This window comes from Palaemon carinicauda, chromosome 44 (genome assembly GCF_036898095.1).
Source record: "Palaemon carinicauda isolate YSFRI2023 chromosome 44, ASM3689809v2, whole genome shotgun sequence".
Taxonomy (NCBI): Eukaryota; Metazoa; Arthropoda; class Malacostraca; order Decapoda; family Palaemonidae; genus Palaemon; species Palaemon carinicauda.
The window spans coordinates 30711266-30731033 of NC_090768.1; the positions used below are offsets into that span (position 1 = coordinate 30711266).

Here is a 19768-nt window from a genome sequence, read left to right on the forward strand (position 1 = left end):
GAACCCAAGACAAAATCACACATGAAATTAGTTATCGACAACAGGATGATAGTCCACTGTGTCAACAGACAGGGCTCCAGGTCTCTTCAGATCAACCATGTGATTCTAGCCATCTTCACTTTAGCAAAGCGGAGGAATTGGCATCTCTCAGTAGTTCACCTCTAAGGGGTTCACAATGTGATGGCAGATGCCCTGTTAAGATCCAAACCTCTGGAAACAGAATGGTCTTTGGATGCAAAATCCTTCCGTTTCATTCTAGAGCAAGTCCCAGAACTGCAAATCAATCTCTTTGCGACGAGCTTCAACAAGAAGCTTCCCCGGTATGTAACACCAAACTTAGATCCGGAAGCAACAGGAACGGATGCAATGTCTCTGGATTGGAACCAATGGTCTCACATCTACCTATTTCCACCATTCAACTACCTAATGAAAGTCCTGAACAAGCTGTGGACTTTCAAGGGAATAGCAGCTCTAGTGGCTCCCAGATCCCTCTACCATCCCCAGTGCTGTCCCAGGATGTTCAACAGAAGAATGTCTTCGCTTCCTCTTGGATGACGAAAATCCCCCAGCTCATGATTTCCTTGCCCTCGTGGCTCAAAGAAAATTCAGAGTTGCAAAGGAGAGAATTTACTTCATAGAAGAATACAAGTCCAACACCACGAAACAATAATATTTGTCTTCCTGGAAAAAATGGGTTGAATTCGTGAAAAGTCATCAGTCCTCTTCTATTACTATGGACTTCTATATTTCTTTCTTTATCTCATTGCTCATGCAATGAGATAAAGAAAGAAATATAGAGGTCTGTCCTCTACAACTATTGCCTCGAGTAAGTTGGCACTAACTCGACCAATTGCTTATGCTTTTGATATTGAACACAATAGCGAGCTGTTCAATGAGATCCCGAAGCCTTGTGCTAAACTGAAACCTAATGCTCCTCCCAAGGCTATTTCATGGTCGTTGGATAAAGTCCAGCACTTTGCCTCTTCGATATATAATGCCTCTACCTCTCTGAGGGATCTTACTCACAAGTCTATCTTTTTGCTTGTATGGCTCCTGGTGCTAGTCAGTGAGATTGTGGCCCTTTCAAGGGATGATGGCCACCACATTGAATTCTCGGAATCACCGGAGGTAAATCTTTACCCAGATCCTGCATTCTTGGCAAAAAACGAACTTCCCACAAAATGTTGGTGACCTGGAAGATTGTTCCTCTACAGGAAGACCCTTCGCTGTGCCACGTGGAGTACCTTAAGACCTAGCTGTTCAAGAGCCGGGCCTTTAAAGGCGGTCAACGTTTTAAAGGGGGAGGCAACAGGATCTAATCTTTCTCTGAAACAGCTAAGGTCCAAACTCACCTATTTCATCACAAGGGCTGACCCTTATAGTATTCCATTGGGTCATGACTAGAAAAGTTGCCTCTTCCATAAATTCTTTTCAATCGATGTCCTTTGCAGGCTTACAGAGGATAGAAATCTTCTAGTGTGTTCTTCAAACATTATTTACGCCAGTTGGAAGAAATTAAACATTTTGTAGTGGCCGCTGATTGGCCGATTAAACCAGCTTCTCAAGTGTTGTGCATTGACTCTTATGGACTGTATAGTTGAGACTCCTCAGTCTACATTATGCAAGGGGACTAATGTTCTTTTCAATGTACTATTCAATATTGTAAAGAGAGTGTTACTATTTTAATACTCGGTTACACAATTTTGGGGTCTGAAAACTTGGGTTTTCTGTATATTTCTAATGTACATAATGCTGTATTGCTTATAGTTACATGTATGAAATTTTGGAAACAATAAAAGACTACTGTTCCTTTTTGTGTTTCCTTTCGTTGGACCTACTTTACAGAATAAAAGTAGTGTACCTCAATTTTTTAACCGCCCTTTTATAGACTTCAGTCTTTTCATCTACTGGAGATAAAGATCTTCTTCACAGTTCTATCACTGATAATTGGTTCAAGCCACCCAACAGTAGGTGAAAATCCGCGAAGTAGGACTGGCCCCCATAAGAATTTCTTTATTTGTGTGTGGGTACCAGAATGTTCAAAATATTTATAGTTTATGCTACATAAATATATTCTACTTAAATCTACAACATTTGATTATAAAAACCTTAATATATTCTCTGTCTGACTGTCTGTCTGTCTGTCTCTTGGACACTGAATTCTACATGAAACACAGAAGGGCATAGGCTACTAGGATTTGTTAACAATGAATTACTCCATAAGTGGGTTGATGAAATTAGATATTGTGCTAACAACAGAAGAAAATTTAGTATCCAGTATTTCAGTAGACAAAAACATTGGGAAAAGTGACCATAGAATAGTTAGATTTTAGGTAAATATTCCTCATCTAAAAGAAAAGAAAATTATGCAAAAAGCTAGACTACACAGTAACTGGATAAAACTGAAGGAATACACCAAAAATTTAGAATAGGACGGAGCAGGGAACATATACAATGGAACTCCTTTATAGAAATATTTGAAGAAAAAAGGGCTAAATGTATACGGCATAGAAAAGTTTTACCAAATGGAACTCCACAACCTAAGCGGTTCAATAGAGAAATAGCCAATGCAATATGAAGCCGATACAGGAAACATAAATCAATGGGTCCACAGCCTTCAATTCATGAAATTTCCGAGCATATGAAGTCACCCCGAAAAGTAGATGAACTAGCTAGAAAAGCTAAAATCAATGACAAGAAAAGTGTGGCTTCAGCTAGAAAAGAAACCCAAAATAATTTTTTGCTTATGTAAACAGTAGAAAGCCTATCAAAAACATTAGCCCATTAAGAGACTCGGAGGGTAATCTTATAACAAAATATTTGGAAAAAGCTGAACAGATGAATGCACATTTAACAACTTTATTCACTAAGGAAGAATCAATGACCCTTCCCGAACCAGCTATCCATTATGAAGGGACAAAACCATTAAATACAATCACTTTTACAATGGATGAGGTCAAAAGAAAATAAAAGGACTCAGTAAGTCTTACGGCACCAGGTCCAGATGATATTCATCTAAGAGATATTATAAAACTAGAAGAGATAACCCCATACTTTTACAAAATGTTCCAAAAGACAACAAATGAAAGAAAGGCACCACAAGAATGGAAACTAGGCAATGTTCCTCCAATCTACAAGAAGGGACCAAAAGAAGAACCTGGCAACTACAGACCTGTGTGTCTAACTTCAGTGCCTTGCAATTTTTTTTTAATCAATTATAGTAGATTCAATAGTAGAACATATAGAGAATATCAGTCTTGGTTTTAGACAAAAGAGATCACATGTGACAAATCTCTTGGAATTTTCCCACATGTTTAGCATTTATGACTAAAGCAGGGTAATAGACATCATATACCTAGACTTTCAATGGGTTTTGACAAAACTCTTCATAAAAAATCAATGGTCAAAATTAGAGCACTAGGCATCATTAACGAGCCAGCTGAATGGATTGAAGATTGGGTAACAAACAGAAAACAGTTGTAATCAATGGAGAAGCTTCAGAGTGGGCAGCTGTTACAAGCGGAGTACCTCAAGGATCCGTCCTTGACCCATTGCTATTTCTGATCTACATCAAAAACAGAGATTTAGAATTAACAAGTAGAATAACCAAATTAGACAACAATACTAAACTAGGCATAAATGGTGTGCACTCAGAAGATATAGAAGCCTTAAGAGAGGATCTAATGAAGCTAGAAGAAGGGTACAGAAAATGGCAAATGCCTTCCAACTGTGGGAAATGTAAAGTCATGTACATATGTTGTGGTAAAGGAGGAAGATCTCTGTATTATTATCAGCAAAAGATTTGAATTTCACCAAACAGAGCATAAAGCTATAAAGAAAGCCCAAAAACTAATAGGTTACATAAAGAAACAATTCAACTACAGAAACAGAGACACTGTACCACAGCTGTACACATCACTAGTAAAACACCATCTAGAATAGAAGCCTTAAGAGAGGATCTAATGAAGCTAGAAGAAGGGTACAGAAAATGGCAAATGTCTTCCAACAGTGGGAAATGTAAAGTCATGCACATATGTTGTAGTAACCCAAAATCTGATTACTCACTGCTGGGTAATAAAATAGAAAGTGTGAACCAGGAGGAAGATCTCTGTACTGTATTATTATCAGCAAAAGATTTGAATTTCACCAAACAGAGCATAAAAGTTAAATAGAAAGCACGAAAACTAATAGGTTACATAAAGAAACAATTCAACTAAAGAAACTGAGACACTGTACCACAGCTGTACACATCACTAGTAAAACCCATCTGGAATACAGAGTCCAATTCTGTGCTCCAAGTATCCAGAAGGATATAGATAGACTGGAAGCAATACAAGCTAGGGCCACCAAACTAGTTCCAACACTAAGGCAATTTGGATATAGATAGAGGATGGAAAGTTTGAACTTATTTGATCTACAAACTCGGCGACAAAGGGGACAGTTAATAGAGGCCTTCAAAATTCTTCAAAGAATAGCAAATGTAGATTACAACAATCTATTCACACTTAGCACACAATCAGTTCCAAGGTTATGGATACAAACTGGAATTGAAGATACAAAACCACTCAATGTGACAATTTCTTTACATACAAAATAGAAAATACTTGGAATAGACTTTCAAGCGGATGTAATAAACAGTGACATGGTAAAAAGAGTTCAAGAATAAGTTAGACAACATCATAAGAACTGAATGCATAAACTAAATCACTATACCAAAGACCAAATGGAGTCTTCGCGGATAGACTAAAAGGTGTTTGAGCCATCCAAAATCCTTTAACACTCACACTCACACTCGAAATCTTTCTTACAAAGTCTCTATTATATACTTACTGATGAAGCTGCAATAAATTATTCCCTAAGCTTTATAATCAAACACCATAGAGCTAAAAACTATAAAATATCATGCATCGGCAACATGAATGAAACTCCAGTTAACCTTATGCGAATCAACTCATCAGCACAAGAAAATAAAATACGAGGGAAGCACTGTATTTCAAATAAAATATTGAAATTAGTATGCTAACTGGAAACCGATAAATCAAGTAATAATAGTTTCTTTTAGGAAATATGAAATATCCTTTGGTTACATCCCTTAATAATATGTTATTTGATCAGAAAATTTATGTTGACGGCAGACTACAGAGGGTTGGTCAGCTTATTTGGAAAAGTATGAATGTAAATGATGGAAAAGATTATAACTGGCAATGTTTCAATTTAAAAATAAAATACTAAAATGTGAATATTACATGCATTAGTATTGGATAAAGATAAGTGAAACACTAGTTAAATCAAAATCCGGTTCATTTCAAATATATCTGTAATTCTTTACCACAGTAAATGGATATACAGTGTACAGTGAGAGATAGGTTAGTGGTGCGAAGCAATCTTGGCAAAAACTAGTTAAAAAATCCTAGTGACTCATGTCATAGATAAGTATTCTTATGAACACATTTAGCTGAGAAGTATCCACTATATCAATTGACTTATCGAACTACAAGGAAAAATACATCAGTTGTCTATGCCCATTTTCAGTTTGTTTTCCATGTCTTCACCCATTCTCTCCACTCGTCTTGTCACAGATTGTCGAGATAGAGGCCTGCCCTTAATTGCGTGTGTGATTTCACTTTTATTCTTCAACATGTTGAATAAAATATTTCCAGCTTCAAAAAAAAAAGCTTGCTTCACAATTTACTCATCTTGAAATGGTTTTTCACATTTCACTAACTCATTTGCCTAGGGCTGTAAAAGAGGTTTGGTAAACAAATCCTGCTGTGCTCCTAAATGAACTATCATGTCTCTCGCTTTAATCTTCATTATTTCAGTTTTAGGTGGAAAATCAACATCATATTTCTCAAGTAGGCTTGAAAATGTTTCTCTATAATTTCCTTCTTCGGCAGAGCAATCGTAGCACAGCATATCAAACAAATGCATTTATCTTTATACAATGTAAGAAAAATCATGCTCCCACACTTTATGAAAATGGAAGGTTCTTGGTCTTTTTGCTCCAGTCATGTTCAAATAATTGAGTTTATTATAATCATAGAAATCTATACGCTGCTATCGTGCAACTGTGCAATTTCCACATATACAGTAGATACAGTAATGCCTCTAGTGGTTTTCGTGCCACGATTCTATCGTATGATAAGTCGCGTTTTATATGTAAATCGCCTAATTCATACCAAGCACTACAAAAACACCACATTAAATTTCATAATAAAGCTATAACCACAGTGAAATACATTTGAATCATTCAATATACCTAACCTAACTGTTAATACCTGTAAATGAAGCAGTTATTAGAACATAATGCTATAATAAATGGAAAATAATAGAATACATAGAGTACAATACTATATATAACGGATTTTGACATAGGAAAAATCTATTTTTGGGTGAGATAGCCACGTCATCCTGATGAACAGAAATATCCCAAGTAGAAGCAGTCAATGAGGAACTTCCATCAGGACGACATGGCTCGAGCCCAAAAATACGAAATATACAGTAATGTATATACTGTACTATTGTTATAGTTACGCTTACTATGGAAAGGTACGTTTTCTATCATGCATAAACAACCTGTTTTCTTCAACTTGCTCATATTTTAACAGTACAATTAATATTCATTGATGATACATCAATAAATAACCTATATGTTTTTTAACACCCTCCTATGTTTAAGCTATTTAATTGTAATATACTGTATGCAGATTCATTGATGTTAATAAGGACGAGAACTTACTTTGGAAAAGGAAAGAACCTAAAATTTTCCAATAATCAATAAACATATATTAAATAACTAAACTAAAATATTAGGGATTAAGAGATAGAAATGTAAATACAATTCTGAAAGTTAATTGCCAACTCCAGGTATAGTACTACTTCCTCATCACAATTCTGATGCATTATTTCTAATGATTACATTTCAAGTAAAAGTTACTAGTTTTTGTAATCTATGTATTTACATAGAGAGAATGACAGTGTCACATTTGTTCTTCTGATTTTGATTCAGATACAGTTAAAAAATATTCTGGTCCTTTACTCTATTTCCATGAAAACTATCTTTGCTATACAGTAATAAGATATAATAAAATTAGGAGAAGTGAAACAGACATCTATACCCTTCAAGTTCAATTTCATTTGCAGATAAAACGTTGGGTTCATGGTAAAGTTTTACTTATAAACTGTCTCTAAATTTCATAAAATTCCAACCTTTTTCCTTACGCATGGTCATCCAATAATAATGGGCTTATATTCCACCTTTCCTTCTTGTACTTTCTGAATACGCTAGCCCTAAAAAGTAGTTGTTTATATATTGGCCTTGGATTCCATTAAAATTACAGACTTTAAACCTACAATTTACAAAAGTTTCTGATGTTTATTACATAATAGTCCATTTATGGTATAACATCAATTTCGTTTTTGAAAACCATAAATTAAGAATATCCGAAGATACCCGAAGATACTAGAGTCCTTCTGCCTTTTCAAAATACAGTACATCAGGGTAATAAATTAAGTGGAGGTAGTGAACATTTGGTAGGACATGTAAAGCTTTGGCATTAGCTTTGCTAATATATGCAGTTTTCCAATAAAAAAAAAAAAACCTTGCCGATATTTAGTGAATAGAAAAGCAGTTAAAATTAATTTGCTTTAGATGTGGGCATATGCCAGCAAACACTAAAGGTGCCACAACAATCCTTTTAACTTTGGAAAGCCACACTCTCACAAAGTGACACTTTCCAGTGAAACTAGCCAGTTACAAAAGAAAACAAAGCAAATAAACCAAAAGGTGCATTTTTCATGACATAAAGCACAAGTTGTTCCAGCCCTAATTTAGCCTACAGTTCACGCACTTTATCACTTCATGTTGTCCCAAATCATGTTTGCCAGGCAGGATGAAGTAGGGCATGTTAAAATGATTAAAAATAAAATGACTGTTAATAAAATATAAAAAAAAATGGTGATTAAGAGTTGTGATTCAAAACATAAATAAAAAAAAAGCAAATTCAAGGTGTGACAAATAAAATACATACAGTAGAGGAAAATGTTAGGATAAAAGAGTTTCTCACAAAAAAATAAGTGATTTGATCAAGTGGTTCAATGATTTGTGGTATATAAGAAAATGAACAGTTTAAGCAATTTTGTCTAATGAATATGAATAAATCTAAACAATTCTGAAAGTCTAGCACATGTATATTCTGTACAGCAAGCACTGTACTTACATACTCAGCTAATAACCATAGTAAACTGTGATTAGATATATAGAAAAAAACCAAGTACGTATTAACTTCTAAAGTATAAGTTTAATATAATCAGATGTAATTCTGTAGTCATATACTGTACTGGAATTTATTCAATTTAGTGTAAAGCTGATCTTACGCTAATAAGAATATTTCCTACTTGACATTTCTAAACTAACATCAGTATTAATAGTTATTTTCCTTGCCAGACCCAGCTTGATATATCCATAAATGAAAAAAAAACTGTTACCAGCATTCAATAATTTATAAATCATGAATAACAGAACTAATAATTATGTTCCAAATAACTAAATATGCTGACAGCTTTTGATTATATCAAATCAATTTTATATTGTTCCTCAATTAATTACAACTTTGCTAAATCTACACCATTTCAACACATAACAGTGCTTACGATGCTGTTCAACACTGAATGAAAAAAAACTTTATTTTTAAAGAATAAAATGTATTAAGCAATTAATAAATATACTTCCAAATCCTTTATCTCTATGCAGTATGTAAAATTTATCTGAATTCATATTAGAAAACAATCTAAGTATTTATATTGACTAAATATAAAAATCCTCAATTTTAAAATAATTTGTATTTTTCCTAATTATACAAACCAGAGTCCTTTAACAGGAGTATGATTTCAGCATAGATGAAAACTTGGCTGTTAATATGTATAATAAGGTGTTGGGTAGTTACTGGCGGGTTGCGGGGGAAGACCAAACCCCCTGACACCGAGAGTCCACTTTGACCTTCACCTAGAACTTGTGGGGTGCATGAAACAAAGTATAACCTGAAGGACTCCTAGGATACTTATTCTTAGGAGGGAGAAAGTTCCTATGACCAAGTTTGTCAAGGACAAAGGTTACTCAGTGTCTAGATCTCTGCATTGATAATGTTCCTTTAAACATATACAACTCCTTTAAATTTTTAGGCATATTCGTGATTGCAAATTAATTTTTGAATACCACATTCTGTCTATCACTTCTTCAATTCCACAACAAATTTTATTATTGAGGAAGCCTTTTTAGATTTTGGTGATCAATCTATTTTGAAGAGTTGTTTTAACTTTCATGCAAACGAGTATTGCTATGTCTGGTCTTCAGCTGCTGACTTTCATCTTAATTTGTTGCACAAAAACTTGCAGTCTTAAATTTCTTAATCCAGATCTGGATATTAATTTCTGAAACTGTTGTTCAGTTCTTTATGCATTGATACACAAGATTTTCTATAATTCTAACCATCCTTTGCACTCGGGTCTTCCCAAGTTGTACCATCCTGCACATAGTACTAGGTATGCAGTTAGTTCTAATAGTCCAGCTTTCTTCATCATATGGCTCAACACTACACAGTACTCTAGAAGTTTTATTCCTGCTGTGACCAGAGTGTAGAATGATCTACCAAATCAGGCAGTCAAATCTGTGGAACTTCATTAGTTAAACTTGCTGGGAATAGTTTCATGCTGAATAGGCTGACATAAGTCTCTCTTCACAGTTTACATATAACAGATCTATTTTCACCTTGTTACTGATCTAAAAGATATTTTATGTTCTTTATTCATCACTTCGCATATAAATTATTTATCTCCTCATTGGGCTATTTTTCCCTGCTAGAGCCCTTGGGTTTATAGCATCCTAGTTTTCCAACTAGGGTTGTAGCCTACATAATAATAATAATAATAATGATAATAATAATAAGTTTCTGTCCCTTAGCTACCAGTTTAGACCAGATTTGGCTTCCTGTTGCATCAGAACTAGGCAATGAGGAGTCTGCTCTGAGACCAGTTTGTCTTCAGACACCACTATAGCGATCTTTAATGCAAATGGCCGTGGGGGATCAGTTTTCCAGTGATTACAAGTGGCCTAGGAGTTGCAAACTTTTTCAGAGCAGAGAGATCGATTAATGGTTTTTAAACCTCCTGACAATTTTTTACGAGAAAAAGCTGACAAACTCTGGATATCCATCCAGGGCTTCTTGAAGACTATTCTTGTCTAGCATCTTCTAGACTTCTGCTTGTAGGATGCAACGTTTCTGCAATCCTAAAAGCATACGATGATAATATCGTTGGAGGCTGAGTGAGAGAAAGACGAGAGCCTATGAATGAGATGTGGAACATGTGTTGGAAGGCCTCCACTGTCCAATCCTCTGCCTAAGGTGCACCCACTTAGTCCATTGGTTCAAGAGGCATCCCCCCTTCGTGACAGTTGTAGCGGGCGATTGTCTTCCCTAACGGGTCCTAGCCCCTCTCCTGCTTCTCCCTCTTTTTGGTTGGCCAAAGCAGGTGCAAAACGGTTGGCCAGCATCAGTTAATCTTTTGTCTGATAAGGCTAACTGTGACATTGACCTTAGTCTGGTCACCGATTTCTTGAGAGCTGACCTTATGGTTGTGATCGTTCTTAGTTTTGTTCCTGTAGCAGCTGTAAATTTCCTTCGCAGCTATAACATCTCTGCTTTAAGACCCAGTTGGTCTATTGGTAAACGGCTTGATGTGCCAAAAAGGTGACTGCCTTTGCCCCTACAAAACCAAGCCTGTAAATTCTTTCATTTTCTCAGAATTCGATAAATCCAGAGAAGAGGCAAAAAAGCTATCATCCCTGAACTGTGGTTGAACCACTATGTTGCATGCAAGCTGGACATTGCCACAACTTCCATGTTTAAATGTTCCGTGCTGAAGAAGATGCCCGATTGGGAACCTAATTTGTCTATCAAGGTTTTGGGCATGAGTATGAAGACTGCTATATCCATTGGTAGAGGTCACAGGGTCGAGGTTTCTGTCATGTAAAATGTCCGTTGTCTCAACAGTGCTGATGGTGGGATTTCATTCGATTGGTTGGCCCTCAGTAAGTTCCTAATCCCCTAGATTTGCAAGTCTATGTTGTCGATAGCTACCTTGATAAAATACGACAAAGAAATCTCTAAATGTGTTTTGACTGCTTTTAGAGCACCCATAAGATTTTCTATGGCCCTATTGTTGCCTTTCTTGGGCCTTTTGACCGGTTCCCCTCAATCATTAATCTATCTAATTAATAGTCAAAACTTTCAAGACGACTGATTCTAATTCTGTTTCCTCTGCTTCCATTGGATTGGGGTCCAGATCTGGTGAAGCTGAGTCCACATCTGAATCCTCACTTTTCAACATAGAAAGGGATTCTAAGTGAAATTCTTGAATTCTAGCACCTCTTACTGGACCAATTCCTTACTGGGTTCATATTCCAGTTTTTATACTTCATTTCTGCTCCACTTAGTAAACCTAGAGTATCCTTTTGTTCCTGTGTTTGCTTCTGGTGACAAGGCGCAAGTTTGTGCCTCTGAAGGGTTCCAAGTATTGATTCAGGCCGACCTGTGGACTACTGAAACTTTTGTCTACCCAGTGGTGATGGTAGTCTATCCCAGTCTCTAGAGGGCTAACATCAAAGAATTATAGTCTTGGTGCAATAGACCCCTATATTTCCTCCGTATATTGGTACCCTTCCCCTGGGTTTGGAGGCTCTTATTTCCTGAAGATTATTGTCCTTAGGGGAGGTTCGTTCCCTCACTAAGCGAGGATTACTGTTTAGCTATTCCTGCTCAAAAAGTCAATCCTGAGTTGGGGGAGCCAAGAGCTTCTTCTGCAACCACAGCAGATGAAGCAGGCTCAGCGACAGATACTTTGCTGAGGATAGAGCTAAGGCATGTAGGTCACTCTTTCCAGAAGGTATACCTTCTAGTCCTAAAGACAGCCATAATGTCTTTAGGCTGTCATTACTTGAAGCGTCATCTGAAAAAGTTTTATGAGGTTTTCCGAGAGCAGGAGAGATATCTGCTTCTTTAGGGGAAACATATATTGTTGTCTCACTCTGAAAATGCCCAAGGATTAGATTATCGTCATCTTCCTTCTTCATATTCCCCAAGGAGGGTGACTGGGAAGGATCAGGAGCCAGTGTTTCAAGAGGGGTAAAAAAGATAACCAGCAGATTACTTCACTTTTGTGATAAAACCAGGAGAAGAATCTTGCTTCATTTTTTTGTTTCTCCTTCTGTCACAGGGAGGATGACCACTCCCAACACTTCTCACTAGGGGAGGACTGCGTACAGTCATGCCCCTCTAAGCAGGACATAAAGAATGGAGATCCACATTAGACTTGCTCATGAAAGTCCCACAACGTTTTCAGGGATTCCAAGGAAAAACTGCTTGCCCACACATGGTTTTCCCATGACAGGCACACAACCAAACTACAAAGAAAGAAAAGGCTTAATGAGCCAAGTTTCTCAACCAAGAATCTGTCTGTATTCTCAGTAGTTGGAGTCAAAATGGGCTTCCCAATGAACTGGCAGGGGGTGGAGCCTGCTCGCTACCCTCCACTAACTATCGACGCCTCTTTATACATTCTAACAGCCAAGTTTCCAGCTGCGCTGAAATCACACTCATGTTAAAGGACAAAGGTTTGTATCCTTATAGGAACAAATTTGGATTATGATCCTTTTCAGTGAATTAATTATTCTGAATATTCTGTATTAATTCTTATCATAAATCAAACTATGATGAAAGAATGCTTACCAGCAAAATTCTGTCTCAATGTATACTACATGTAATTCTCATATGTTCTTAAATGTATCTTCTTTGACTCCCATGGTTAATCTAGATATTAAAGATAATTTTTTATCTCTTCAATAAGAGAAAATACCTTCTGAAATGATACAAAAGTTATAATTCTCCTTTTTAAGCATTTAAACATGAAAACTTATTTAAACTTACTCCTTGAAACTATTCCCACAGGAAGCCTAGTATGCACTGTGGTCTGGTTCAAACTTGATTTATGATTCAAAAACTTATCTTATATTACTGGCCCAACACAAGGGTACACAAATAAATATGCCTAGAAGAATGACAAAAACAGAATGAAAGATGACAGAAAAGAGTAAGAGATGGAACAGAGAAGTAGGAATGAAAGTTGGTTAAAACAGATAGTTAGAAGAATAGTTATGAAAGATACCAATATCCATTGGAAGTGTTAAGAATGTACAAAATGCCAGAACGAAGGGATTTCATAAATAATTATAAATGGTGATTCAAAACCAAGCAAAGCAAGCATATACTAATAGCATTAATATAAAGCTTTCATTAGTAAAAACTCTATGGTTGCCACAAACAGCTGATGTTGGTAAAAAAAGTGCACTGTTATTTCACAAAATATTACTTCACCTCAAAATTAAAAAGAAAAAAAGGTCTTTCAGAAAATGAACTTCCACTTCTAAGTATTGAGCACTAAAATTCTTTAAAAAAAAAATGTACAATGCAACCATTCGGAAGTCAAAGTCAGAAAGACATTTTTGCGTGAGTGTATGTTAATCCTGTGTTCTTAGCCACTGCAACATTAACCACAAAATTATGGTATTACCTGGCCCCTAAATATAAAGAGCAGTCACTAGATATTTAGGTCTTAAGTATACTAATAAAGTTAAAGATATGATATAACATTTAGTAAAACAAAAATATCAGAGTTTACTTTACCTCCACTCATGTAGCCATCTTTCATATATTTTTTGAAACGACATCCAAAATAAATTGGTTGAGCGGGGTCATAAGGACTCAACATGTAACGTAAATTTTCAATAATGGTGTACCTGAAAGAAAAATGGGGTTGAAAATCCATTGAAAATATAGTTTACAGGAAAAAAAAAAAACATTCTTTTACGTAAGCAACAACTAACAGACCAGTTAAAATAGGGTTTTTTTTTTTTTTTACAATAGCAACAACTAACAGACCTGTTAATATGTAATAATCACTTAGTAATTTCATTGATTCTTCATAAAATATTAAGTTATCATAAACTTGTATGTATGAATGTATACTGTATATGTATGTGTATATTTATTCTATACACACACATTTTATATATATATATATATATATATATATATATATATATATTTATATGTATATATATGTACAGTATACAGTATATATATATATATATATATATATATATATATATATATATATATGTATCATGTATACATATACACATGTGTGTATATATATAGATATATATATATATATATATATATAATGTATATATGTGTATATATATACATACACACACACACACACATATATATATATGTATATGTGTATATATATACATATATACACACACATATATATATATATATATATATATATATATATATATGCATATATACATATGCGTATATATATATATACATACATAATTCTCATCTTAATTTGTTGGACAGGAACTTAGGGTCTATTATATTTCTTATTCCTGATCTTGATATTAATCTCTAGCACTGTCGTTCAATTAGTTCGTTATCCGTGTAGCATAAGATTTTTCATAATTCTGATCATCCTTTACATTCAGATCTTCCCAGAGAGTTCCATGCAGTTTATTCTAATTGTCAAGCCTCTTCCATCATGAGGCTCAATACTACACAGTATTCTAGAAGTTTTATTCCAGCTGTGACCAAGTTGTTGAATGATCTTCCTAATTGGATAGTGGAATCGATAGAACTTCAAAAGTTCAAACTTGCAGCAAATGTTTTTATGCTGAACAGGCATAAATCTTTCTGTAGTCTAATAATGAAATATCTCTTTTGATGTTACTGTTTTTAAAATATTCTATTTTAATTGTTCATTATTTCTCAGATTATTTATACATTTTTTCCTCACTGGGCTATTTTTACCAGTTGGAGCCCTTGGGCATGTAGCATCTGGCTTTTCCAACTAGGGTTGTAGCTTAGCTAGTAATAATAATAATAATAATAATAATAATAATATTAATAATAATAATAATAATAATAATAGTAATAACAATTAGTCCTATACTGTATTAGCATTTAATTTTTCTAACGAGATATCTTGTGGTAAGTCCAAATTTTTTAGAACACTGATCGAAGGATACTTGGGTTAGTCTGCTAAGGGGTTTAAACAAAAATAAGATATTTTAATTATAAAATAAATTTTTGAATATACTTACCCGGTGAATATATAATAGCTGCTGCTCAGCGGCTCGACAGAAAACACACTCAAAAACTCGCGAGCGATCGCTATGAAGGTTGCGGGTGTGCCCACCAGCGCCAACTATCGGCCAGATACCACTCTTGCATGTAAACAAACCCTTCAATTCTTCTCGTCCCGCTGCGTCTCTATTGGGGAGGAAGGGAGGGCCTTTAATTTATATATTCACCGGGTAAGTATATTCAAAAATTTATTTTATAATTAAAATATCATTTTTAAATATTTAACTTAGCCGGTGAATATATAATAGCTGATTCACACCCAAGGCGGTGGGTAGAGACCAGAGTTAATTAAGTTTACAGCGTATATGCTAAGATTTTTTGACAGTTATCAATATAACAAAACCAAAATATATAGGTACCTGGTAAGGAAGTTGACTTAGACGATTACTCTGCCTTGTAAGTCTGTCTTCCTTACGAAGCCCAGCGATCCTCTTAGGATGCTGAAAGACTCCCAGGAGCTGAAGTATGAAGGGTTGCAACCCATACTAACAGGACCTCATCAAACCCCTAATCTGGGCGCTCTCAAGAAATGACTTTGACCACCCGCCAAATCAACCAGGATGCGAAAGGCTTCTTAGCCTTCCGTACAACCCATAAAAAACAATATTAAAAACATTTCAAGAGACAGATTAAAAAGGATATTGGAATTAGGGAAGTGTAGTGGTAGAACCCTCACCCACTACTGCACTCGCTGCTACGAATGGACCCAGTGTGTAGCAGTCCTCGTAAAGAGTCTGGACATCTTTCAAGTAAAATGACGCGAACACTGACTTGCTTCTCCAAAAAGTCGCGTCCATGATACTTCGCAGAGATCTATTTTGCTTGAAGGCCACGGAGGTTGCTATAGCTCTAATTTCGTGCGTCTTAACCTTAAGCAAAGATTGGTCTTCCTCACTCAAGTGGGAATGAGCTTCTCGTATTAAAAATCTGATAAAATATGACAAAGCATTCTTTGACATAGGTAAGGATGGTTTCTTAACCGAACACCATAACGCTTCAGATTTACCTCGTAATGGCTTAGTACGAGCTAAATAGAACTTAAGAGCTCTAACGGGACATAACACTCTTTCCAGTTCGTTGCCTACGATCTCTGATAAGCAAGGAATATCAAAAGATTTGGGCCAAGGACGAGAAGGCAGTTCATTTTTGGCCAGGAAACCAAGTTGAAGAGAACAAGTGGCTTTTTCTGTAGAAAAGCCGATGTTCTTACTGAAGGCATGAAGTTCACTGACTCTTTTAGCCGAGGCCAAGCACACCAGGAAAAGAGTCTTAAGAGTGAGGTCCTTCAGGGAGGCTGAATGTAATGGCTCAAACCTGTCTGACATGAGGAACCTTAGGACCACGTCTAAGTTCCATCCAGGAGTAGCCAAACGACGTTCCTTAGAGGTTTCAAAAGACTTAAGGAGATCTTGTAGATCTTTATTGTTGGAAAGATCTAAGCCTCTATGCCGGAAGACCGAAGCCAACATGCTCCTGTAGCCCTTGATCGTGGTAGCTGAAAGGGAGCGAACTTTTCTCAGGTGTAAGAGAAAATCAGCGATTTGGGCTACAGAGGTACTGGACGAGGATACAGATGCTGACTTGCACCAGTCTCGGAAGACTTCCCATTTCGACTGGTATACTCTAATGGTAGAAGCTCTCCTCGCTCTTGCAATTGCACTGGCTGCCTCCTTCGAAAAGCCTCGAGCTCTAGAGAGTCTTTCGATAGTCTGAAGGCAGTCAGACGAAGAGCGGGGAGGCTTTGGTGTACATTCTTTACGTGGGGCTGACGTAACAGATCTACTCTTAGAGGAAGACTTCTTGGAAAGTCTACCAGCCATCGAAGTACCTCGGTGAACCATTCTCTCGCGGGCCAGAGGGGAGCAACTAACGTCAACCTTGTCCCTTCGTGAGAGGCGAACTTCTGCAGTACCTTGTTGACAATCTTGAATGGTGGGAATGCATATAGGTCCAGATGAGACCAATCTAGAAGAAATGCGTCTATGTGTATTGCTGCTGGGTCTGGGACTGGAGAGCAATAGATTGGAAGTCTCTTGGTCATCGAGGTTGCAAAGAGGTCTATGGTGGGTTGACCCCAAGTCGCCCAAAGACTCTTGCACACGTCCTTGTGGAGGGTCCATTCCGTAGGAATTACCTGACCCCTCCGACTGAGGCAGTCTGCTAAGACGTTCAAGTCGCCCTGGATAAACCTCGTTAACAGGGAGATGCCTCGATCTCTTGACCAAATGAGCAGGTCCCTTGCGATCTCGTACAGCGTCAGGGAGTGGGTGCCTCCTTGCTTGGAAATGTATGCCAAGGCTGTGGTATTGTCGGAGTTGATCTCTACCACCTTGTTTCGAAGGAGACTCTCGAAGTTCATCAAGGCCAGGTGGACTGCCAAAAGCTCCTTGCCGTTGATGTGCATGCTCCTCTGACTTGAGGTCCACAGACCTGAGCATTCCCGACCGTCCAGGGTCGCACCCCAATCCAAATCTGACGCGTCCGAGAATAGTACGTGGTTTGGGTTCTGAACTGCTAGGGAAAGTCCCTCTTTCAGGCTGATATTGTCGTTCCACCAATTCAGGCATGCCTTTACTGGTTCGGAGATCGGGATTGAGACCGTCTCTAACGTCTTGTCCTTTTTCCAGTGAAAAGCTAGATGGAACTGGAGAGGTCGAAGGTGTAGCCTTCCTAGCGAGACAAACTGCTCCAGGGATGATAGAGTTCCTACTAGACTCATCCAATTCCTGACTGAGCATCGTTCTCTCTTCAACATCAGTTGGACTTTGAGCAGGGCTTGCTCTATTCGGGGGGCAGACGGAAAAGCCCGAAAAACTGGACTGCGAATCTCCATCCCTAAATACAGTATAGTTTGGGATGGAATCAGCTGGGACTTTTCCAGGTTGACCAAAAGTCCCAATTCCTTGGTCAGATCCAATGTCCAATGAAGATCCTGCAGACAGCGATGACTGGACGAGGCTCTGAGAAGCCAGTTGTCCAAGTATAGGGAGGCTCGGATTCCCGATAAATGGAGGAATTTTGCTACATTCCTCATAAGCCTCGTAAACACGAGAGGAGCAGGACTTAGGCCAAAGCACAGGGCCCGAAACTGGTATACCACATTGTTGAAAACAAACCTCAGAAAAGGTTGGGAATCTGGGTGTATGGGGATGTGGAAGTATGCGTCTCTTAGGTCGAGAGAGACCATCCAGTCTCCCTTTCTGACCGCTGCTAAGACTGATTTCGTGGTCTCCATGGTGAACTTTGTCTTCGTAACAAAGACGTTGAGTGCACTGACGTCTAGCACCGGTCTCCAACCTCCTGTCTTCTTCGGTACTAGGAAGAGACGGTTGTAAAACCCCAGTGATTGAAGGTCCGAGACTTTCACCACCGCTCCCTTCTCTAGCAAAAGAGACACTTCTAGTTTCAGGGCTTGTCTCTTTGACTCCTCTCGGTACCTGGGAGAGAGGTCGATGGGGGAAGTCGCTAGAGGAGGTTTGCGTACAAATGGAATTTTGTACCCCTCTCTGAGCAACCTCACAGATTGTTGGTCTGCGCCCCTCTTCTCCCAGGCTTGCCAGAAGTTCTTGAGTCTGGCTCCTACTGCTGTCTGAGGCTGCGGGCAGTCAGACTCTGCCACGTGAGGACTTGGCTCCTCTCTTCTTTCCTCTCTTTCCCTCGGCATGAGTGCTTCCCCTGCTGGGAGCTCTGCCACGAAAGGGCGGAATAAATCTGGACGCCGGAGTGTCTATCCTAGGTCTTGCAGAAAAGGATGTCGAAGGAGTCCCTTTGCTAGCAGAGGACGCAACCAAGTCATGGGTGTCCTTCTGCACGAGTGAAGAAGCTATGTCCTTAACCAATTGTTGCGGGAACAAAAACTTAGATAAGGGAGCAAAGAGCAGTTCAGATCTTTGACAGGGAGTAACTCCTGCCGACAGAAAAGAGCAAAGGGACTCTCGCTTCTTTAGGACTCCCGACGTAAAAGAGGAGGAGAGCTCATTGGAACCATCGCGGATGGCTTTATCCATACAGGACATAATAAGTAAGGAGACATCTCTATCAGCCGATGAGATTTTCCTACTTAAGGCTCCCAAACACCAGTCAAGGAAGTTGAAAACTTCAAAGGCTCTATAAATGCCTTTCAGCAGATGGTCAAGGTCCGAGGAGGACCAACTAATCTTCGAGCGTCTCATGGCTAGGCGGCGGGGAGAGTCTACAAGGCTTGAGAAGTCGCCCTGGGCAGAGGTAGGGACTCCCAAGCCGAGAACTTCTCCCGTGGCATACCAGACGCTCGATCTAGACGAAAGTTTAGACGGAGGGAAGGCAAAGGCCGTCTTCCCCAAAGTCCTCTTGGTTTCCAACCAGTCGCCTAAAAGCCGTAAAGCTCTCTTGGAAGAGCGAGAGAGCACAAGTTTTGTAAAGGCTGGCATGTCAGCAGGTACGCCTAGAACAAACTCAGACGGCGGCGAACGAGGAGCAACAGCGACGAAGTGATCGGGAAACAACTCCTTAAAAATTAACAT

The 19768-nt window shown here is 37.9% G+C and overlaps 1 protein-coding gene across 5 annotated transcripts in view; it reads right to left on the reverse strand.

Moving 5' to 3' along the window:
* Nucleotides 1-19768, reverse strand: part of LOC137634256 (glycoprotein-N-acetylgalactosamine 3-beta-galactosyltransferase 1-like) — a 137466-nt gene that overhangs the window by 40608 nt on the left and 77090 nt on the right. For all 5 annotated transcript variants that reach the window (XM_068366537.1, XM_068366540.1, XM_068366539.1 and 2 more), the window contains one exon: nucleotides 13737-13849. In XM_068366537.1, the coding sequence (XP_068222638.1) occupies nucleotides 13737-13849 (113 nt within the window). The remainder of the gene's footprint in view (nucleotides 1-13736; nucleotides 13850-19768) is intronic.